The sequence below is a fragment of the Haemaphysalis longicornis genome, unplaced genomic scaffold (genome assembly GCF_048455015.1).
Source record: "Haemaphysalis longicornis isolate Haplotype H1 unplaced genomic scaffold, Haemaphysalis longicornis Haplotype H1 scaffold_5, whole genome shotgun sequence".
NCBI lineage: Eukaryota > Metazoa > Arthropoda > Arachnida > Ixodida > Ixodidae > Haemaphysalis > Haemaphysalis longicornis.
The window spans coordinates 41,715,190-41,723,368 of record NW_027526385.1 but is presented as its reverse complement, the minus strand read 5'-3'; the positions used below and the strand labels follow the sequence as shown (position 1 = coordinate 41,723,368).

At 48.8% G+C, this 8,179-nt stretch overlaps 1 protein-coding gene across 1 annotated transcript; it reads right to left on the bottom strand.

The window, feature by feature from the left end:
- Positions 1-2,313: 2,313 nt before the first annotated feature.
- Positions 2,314-7,521, bottom strand: LOC144138103 (Fanconi anemia group A protein homolog). The gene has a single exon (XM_077670205.1). It carries the CDS (start codon positions 7,394-7,396, stop codon positions 3,722-3,724), a length of 3,675 nt encoding a protein of 1,224 aa, XP_077526331.1. The 5' UTR covers positions 7,397-7,521; the 3' UTR covers positions 2,314-3,721.
- Between the last annotated feature and the right edge of the window lie 658 nt (positions 7,522-8,179).

Below are 8,179 nucleotides of genomic sequence, written 5' to 3'. Positions count from 1 at the left end.
GCGCATGCGCCAGCCTGACTACCATGCCCCGAGCGCGCCCCTACGCTGTCAGATTTTTTTTAATTGCAAATGTTTGCTCTGCAGCATAAAACGGTGGCGGCGAGTGAGTCTAAATGTACGCAAACAGTAAGTTTTCAGTGAGGAAGTCTGAAAGCCCCAGTGTTGGCCCAAGGAGCCAGCATCTGTAGTCGGGCGGCCGGACTGGGTTGTCCCACACTACTTAGTACTTGCTGTCGGGAACGTTGGAGACCATGGCAAGTCCACAGAAGATGGCGAATGTTTGCGGTCGATGCTGACGTGAAGCAAAGTGGACATGTCTGGCAAAATGGAGCCCATCGATCTGGGGGCCAGGTGTGGGCGATAGCTGGGGTGAGAGCAAACCCGACACGAATCCTTCGTAGCGCCACATCGCTGAATTTCAGCATCCAGTGATCTAACGCGTCCAATGTTTCAGTCTCTTCGTTCAGGGTTGCGTCAATACGGGTGCGTGAAGGGCGACTCTTACTACAAGTGATTTCACTGTAAGACGGTTTAAATTGTATGTCAGGTTTATCAATTTCGTATGATTGTTCTTCTGTAAGGTCGGTCAACAGTGCTGCCTAACGATTTCATACTTCAATTGTGGTGACATTCTGTTGGTGATGTGAAGTAGCGAGTTCTAGAGACTGGCACTGTCGCATCTGCTCCGTAGCCTTCCACTTGGTGGGGCACAGTGGAGAGGTAATCTGATGATCGTTTGTTTTGCAAAGTCCACAAGTGAACTGCGATGTCGTCGTCTCCGCCACTTCTGCAGCAGTATATGAGCACGAAGTCTTCATATCACCACGGTGGAGGCATTTGTAACAGTACACAGCAGATGGCCAGTACTGGCGAACGTGAAGGACACATCCATAGTAGTACATGCGAGGAGGTGAGTCGGAGGGTCTACTTAGTGTTATGAGATAAGAGCTCCCTTTTCCAAGGTAACGAGCAGCAACCACGCATGCGTAGGGCACTTCAGGTCTTGTAAATGGGTGGCTGGGTCTTCTCCAGCATCCACGCCAGAAACAACGTACCGTCAAAGATCTGTGCCTGAAGAGAGGTAGGCCTGCACCGGTACAGTCAGATCTTTAGAGGCCTCAATTGTTTGCAGAGATTGCAGAAGGGTGACATCTTCCATACCATGCACCCAGACGAAAATGGTGTTCGTGGGACGGTGTAACGCAAAGCCCTTGAATTCACTCAAATTAAGGTAGGCGTCGGAGGTACGCTGAATGATGTGATTCGGGAACTTGGACATGTCGAAGTTGCACTTGGGCTTGATTATCATCTTGTATGATGAGTGAACAACATGGACTCCAGCAGACGAGGATTGGTGCAAGGGGTTGTTCCCCCCCCCCCAATGAGACAGCGGTGTTTACAAACGTGCCTTGCGGGCTTGCTTCTTTGTCCGACAAGTCGGAACTAACATGTGGGATCCGACTGTCGGACCGACACGCGAGGCCGTGTTGGGCAACCGTTTTCTTGTGCATTCAGGAGCAGGACCCCGGCAGCAGTGTCAGGCCAAACACGTCACTTGAATAAAGTATTGTGATAGGTTCATCGGACCTTATCCTACTTTTTGTCTATGCTCAACAAGCTATTGTGATAATTTGAGAAAATTTGAGTTTATTTCCCTCAGTATACATGGATTTAGTGTACCGATGGCATGAATGTCAATCTCGCTATACGTAATCAGCTAGAAGCCGTAACGTTTATGTAGACGCAAGCGCATTGGAGCGCTTCCCATAAACCGGTGCATGCCCGGAGATGCTGCAGCTTGGCTCGGTCAGGGTCACTCTGGGTCGGGTTATGAAGCAGTTACGGCACATAATCTATCCTTCCCGATTTTCCGAATGTCATGCGGCAAGATTGTTCTTACTTTGAAGCATAAGCGCACTCCCAGCAGCGTAACGTGCATCCACGTAACAGCACCCTGTGATTATGCAGAAACAAGCCCAGCGCACCGCATTCTGATATGGTGCGCATGGGCTGTCTATTTGCGTTGTTGCGGAAAATGTTAGCGCTTCTTTCGCCAACTGCAATGAACGCTGGAATTTGAAATTCTGCGATGCGGGGTACAAAATCTGGTACGGAAGTATCGGCAGCAGAGTTGTTTTGTTACAGTAACATAATGTCCACATTATTTCTTGAACACACATTCACGCACTCATTTTGCGATTATACACCTGTGCATTTGCGGAAGCCAGCGATTGTATGTAACGGGCAAAAAGAGGATTAGTTCCGCGAACGAGCGCCGCGGTGTTTTTTTTTTATTATTAATTCAATGGGCGATGCCGGCTGTAATTGACGTTGTGTTCTCCAACGAGATCACCTTTTCTGGAAGACTGTACGACGACTCCCATCCAGGTCAATAGTTTTATTTAGTAAATAACTGTCGCAGAAAACCCAACTAGGTGCATTTAACACTTTGCGGCATGTTTCCAGTACAGTTGTTCAAAGTGAATTATTCTGATTCCGACACTAGAGATTTTGTTTACAAGTTAGCACAGGCAATGACTATTGAAAAAATTTTTGCCCAACTTCTGAACTATTGGACGAAAAACCACTACTGTTTGCTTCTAAAGCAAAGTCTATTACTTACAAGACCTCCTGGACTTCTTTTTTAAGTGGGCGGGTGGTTACAATTCTTGTTTCGGAAGCTGGCAGTTTGATCCCCGTACTATAGAACGATTTTGCCAGAGCTCATTTTCCATTTAAAATTTGTACTAAGACCCCACGCATGCATGCAGACACAACAATTTCAAGATGGATTGAGAAGTGTGAAAGGCAAGTTTTGAAGGGTGTGCCAATGGGCTAGTAATACAAATTGAACAGTGCAGAAAACAGAGGGTGTTGGTCTTTGTGTAACCTCATTTTGTCTTTCTGATGTCATGTGCAAAGCTAGCCCAAACTCGTATCTCACAGTGTAGTAAAAATGTACAGATGCTATTAAAAGTAGCTGGAACATAGTCTATTAACATTACAGGAATTTTTTCTTCTGAAAACTGCCTGGCTGCATTGGAGTGCATTTAAAGGAGTCCTCCGTAATAGAAAAAGCTTCCTGTAAACTGGTAATCATGGTCACAAAGCGAGTATAACAAATATTTTGTAATATTCACAAATCCTTGTTCCTGTGCTTACTTATGACGACACCTGTACCTGTTGGGCAGGTCAGCAGTTTTACTTGGTTTCATCAACAGTGCAAGTCCTGCACATTTTAAATTCCTGGCTGCTCAGCAACACGGCATTTCTTTTAGGAGAATGTTTCGACTTATGACCATAGTTTGTTCCAGCTATCAGGACAAAGAAGTATGCAATTCATTAGGACCTTGCAAATGCCTGTAAGGAAGTGTATACAGATTAGATGATAAAAAACAAGCAGCACAGAAAGTAATCATTTGCATATTACAGCACTGTGTGGCCCAAGCCAAAATGTACTAGCAGTACAAGTTATCTTGCACAACATACAAAATAGTCATAAAAAAATAACATTTAATTACGAAAAAACTTGAAAGTGACACACGCTGAAACGTCACAAATTGAGGCAGTTTGAGTACTCATTTGAACCATAGAGTTTTTTGTAGTTTTATGCCAGAAACCACAAATTGCTTGTTTCGAAAGACGCCTGGCAGATCAATTTTACCGAGCTATCCTTAAAAGGCAAGCAAGGTTTTGCACAACTGTTCTGGTAAGACACACATCAACATCCCCGGAATTGCTCGATGCACTGACGGAGACCCTCGGGACAGTTCGCCACTGTGGTTTCGGGCAGTGACCTCAGCACCGCTGCCGGCGCCTTCCTGACCAGTGCATACAGTCTAGCAGACGCTGAAGATGGCGCCCCCTCAGCAGCCGCGTCCCAACTCTGGAAGTCTCCGTCGATTGTCTCAAGACGCGCCATGAGTGAAATAGCCGTACTCAAGCAGCAGCCACACTTCGAGTCCTGCCGACACACAACATCCACGATTAGGTTGAAGGAAGAAACTAGAAGCTCGAAGAAGTCCAGGGCAGGCATTAACGTGTTCATCAATGCAGCATCAAACAAGGCCAATGCAGAGCACAGACTTGGATTGTCCAAAATGAACTTGGAAATGCAGGCCTTCAGGTCGCTGCCCCAAGCCTTGCGCTGACACAAAACAGTGAGGAACTGCAGTGTCTTCTGCTGGACCGAAGCCGTGAGAGCATCATAGTGCGGTGGCATCCGTCCATCCGCACTGATGCTACAGGCCAGCACAAGCGCTGGAAGCCAGGTCTTGCTTATCTTGGACAGCTTCCGGCCAGAGTCCACCGAGCCGGCCACGAATTCTTCGGCCAACGCGTACAACTTTCTAACGCCGGCCATCAGGTTCCCGAGCTCGTCGCATTTCACGGTTTCCTGGTCGAGAATCGGGGCGATGGTTTTCCAGTGAAGAGCGAGACGGTAGGCTAGTACGGGGCACTGTTCTAGAATGGAGCTCGCGTGAGCACGGGACAGGTTGCTCTGAAGCAGGCCCCGGAACAAGTGCAGTGTAACACTAGGTGTTGCTTCTGGGCTACACTGAAGTAGGTGCTTGTTGACCACTGTTATGAAGAGCTGAACCGACTCGCTTGTAGGGCAGTCTTCCGGTCGGTTGACCAGTAGGCAGTACGGGGGAAGGTGGACGTACAGCCTGAAAAAACGCGCCGCTTTTTCTTCTCCGTTCAACCCGCAGTAAGGTACATGATCTTCCATTTGCACCAGCGCCTGGGTTGCAAAAGGTACGCTTTCTCCACTCTCGTCCCGAGCTGGGTTCAACAGCAGGCTTTGCAGCAGGATCTGAAGTTGGCTGTAGTTGGGTGTCCTCGGGCCACCAGAAACTAAAGCCTGTAGAAGGGCTGCACACAAATGCCTGGCACTGCGGCCACTGGAAATAAACGAAAGAAGATCCTGCCTCAAGATTGCTGAAGCTGTGTCATCACAAATCCTGGACTCGAGGTCGACCCATTCTTGAACCGACAGGTCGTGCGACTCCAACCATTGCTTGGCGGGCGATTCCTTGAACCGCGTCCAGGTCACAGGATCAAGCTCTTTGCGTAAATGGCCGGCCCTGTGCGCAACGAACTTAAACTTTTTAATTAACACTTCAGGCACGCATGAAGGCAAGAGGGCCGTGGCTTTGGTCTGCTGGGCTGCCAGTGTCAGGTAGGTGGCGGACAGCTGCAAGAACCTCCTCCTGTCCTGGTGAGTGGCCAGCGGAAATGATGAAAACATAGCCTCGTGCACAGATGAGTAGGTTGTCCCTTGAAAAGAGACTTGCACGGGTCGATCCTCCCACGTCACTGGCATGCAGAGCAAGAAGCGACTGAAGACCTCAGCTTCTTCCTTGTCCATCTGCTTCCCAGTCAGCAGCTCCCAGAGGAACTTGCCCAGCACACGAACGGTGCACAGTGAACGCGTCATGGACAGCTGAAAAGTTGTCACCCACGGCTTTTGCGGCTGCTGGCAGCAGGCCTTTCCAACAAAATAAAGAAGCTCAAACACATCCTTGCAGTCGGCTGATTCTACTCCAAGTTCCAGTGTCCTCTGCAGTTCTTCTGTTTCGCGCTTCTGAATTTCCTGACTTAGATCAGTGACAACTGCTGCGCAGTCTTCCTCTGTTAAGGGCTCGCATCTCATATGAGCTATGAGATGCTCGAGCAGAGAGGGTGCAGAACTCATTTCAACGTCTTGGTCACCACCTTCACGTTGCCTTTTCTCACCGTCACTGAGAAACTTTTCATATCGCTCCTTCGAGATCTTTCCATGCTGGAACAACCCTTGTACCAAGCTGCATACCACATCTTGCTGCTCAGGAAAGTTTCTACGATTCAAGAGGACTGGAAGGAACTGCCCAGAAAAGTACGGCTTCTTGAATATGCTTGCTTCGATGACACTCCTTGGTATTTTCCCCTTGGCCGCAAAGTCTTCCAGGCATTCCCTGACAAAGCCGTAAGCTTGAGCGAATTGTTCCTGGTCTTCGGAGGCGGGTTTGTCATCTGCTTCCTCAAGGTCCTGCAGACGGGTTTTCACTAAAGTGACATAGTCGTGATAGAGCGGGCGGCACTTTGGGGGCGCGTGGGCAGGCTTCTGGATGTGTGCCCTCAGGTACCTGGGTCGTTCGAACGGCACCATATCACTTAACACTTTCACCAAAAACGCGAAAGTGTTCGAGCTGTTTGCATACGTCGTGTCGGAAAAGCCGAAGTACTTTTCAAACCACGAGGAATACGGAGGGAAAGTCAGTGGAGCTTCCTGAGCTGCCTGCCTGGCCAAAAGAAAGGCACTGACAAGGTGTTCCATACCTAAACATTCAAAGGCCGTCTTCAGCAGTGATTCAATGAGACCAGTGAGGAGTGTACAGTCCTGGTATGTGGCAACATACACAGACAGCGCTGTCAGCAACATATACCAGTTCACCTCCTTGCTGTTCAGCGTTTTCTGCAGCTGACCCGTCACTTCCACCACCGTCAGCACCTGCATCACCTTCTGGAATGTTCCGAGGAGCCAAGGAGAACAGTTCTTGGACGTCCACTTGTGATGGCTAGAGATGGCCTGGGTCACCTTGTATACCGGGTTGTAGGCTAGAACACAGGCAAGCGCGTCGCCGGCGCAGCTGCGAATAGCAGACTTCCGCGCAAAAGGGCTCTTCAGTAAAGGCCCCAGGAGATCACCGCACGCTTGGCCTTCTTCACAAGCCTTGAGGAGACGCAGCAGGAGAGTTTCCAGTACCGTACGGCAAACTTTTCGAACTGACGGTCCACCGTCGTTGAGGTCCGATCCGGAGTAGGCACAATTAACCACGGCACACGCAGATACCGAGAACGTCAGCGCCGCTGGTTCGCTCTGAACGGCGAGTTGACAGCAAGTGAGGAGACTTCTGCTGAGGTCCGCGATGACCCGGGGGTTCTGGACGTTGAGAGCGATGTAGTCTTCAATGCGCATGACGTTACCGGCGTGCAGACGGCTGAGAAGTTCCAGCGGGCAGCCAGCGCAGCTTGTGAGCACTTTGGCGAAGTCGACGTCCGGTGAATTCATTTCGCTGACGTGTGCAACTAACGCCAACGCAGCCTTCCTCCCCTGTTCGGTGAGCAGACAATTCTGGCGGTCTCCGGATTCGGAGCAATGAATTGCGACCTGAGCGTATCCGAGGCTCGGGAAGCAGTCCCTGCCCAAGCGTAGGTCGTCCTTTCGTTTTGAACAGCAGAGCAGGGCTGCCTGCATGACCAGGAGATCGTCTGCGCTGAGGTGATCGAGGTCTTTGGCATCGCTTTTGAAAGTTACGCTGGGATCGCTAAGCTCACGCACGACATTACACAAACCGGCAGAGCTTACTGTTACTTCGTCCAGCTCATCGATGAGACTTGAAATCGCTGCCATCACCGGACCTATTTCGAGACCGAAAGGTCTACTCGGGCATTTATTTCGTACTTTTCTCACTTTTCTCCTCAACTAAAAGCCGCGCCATGAACAAGTCCGTACAGGAGTTGCAACTCGAGTGGCGCGAAAACTGTGCACCTCCAGCGGCGACCGCGAGAGGCGCTGCTGAAAGTAAGGGTACTAGACACGCGCGAAATTCAAAGCACGCACTTGAATCGTATTGAATTGCTGCGAACCAAACAACACGTAAAAGTTGATCCTTCCTCTAATTTGGCATGTTATTAACAGATGTACTTTCGGTTCTTGGTCGACAGACTGAAAGAAGCCAGTATTCATTCCACCGTTACGTCATAGTGAGAGATAAAATCTGAATATCGAACTCTACGGGTATTTATGGTAAGCGGTAAGCTACGGGTATTTACCCAACCCACATGCAAGAATAAGTAGCTAATATATGGATTGTTTGATGTAACTTCTTTTTGAAGAGCAGACTACTAAGACAAGAAAGATATTCTTAAAACGCGCTCTTTATCATTGACTTTGCCACATAAGAAAAAAGTATGACAGTGAATTGACTGCTTAGAAATTTGTTGACTGCCGTGTTTAACAGATTTTTCTTTACCTGTTGAAACCTCATCGGCATGAACTAAAAAAGTCATAAATTGCATTTTAGTTACATCTGTATATAAGCAATTAATGTGTTTAGGCAGAATACCGTTTCGTCGCATTTGAGCATAACCCTGGCTAGCGAGGAAACAGTGAAACGCTGAATGCTATATACTA

Bases quoted from the DNA above. Each gene is read 5' to 3' on its own strand.
- LOC144138103 (XM_077670205.1), bottom strand. From the start codon at position 7,396: ATGGCAGCGATTTCAAGTCTCATCGATGAGCTGGACGAAGTAACAGTA.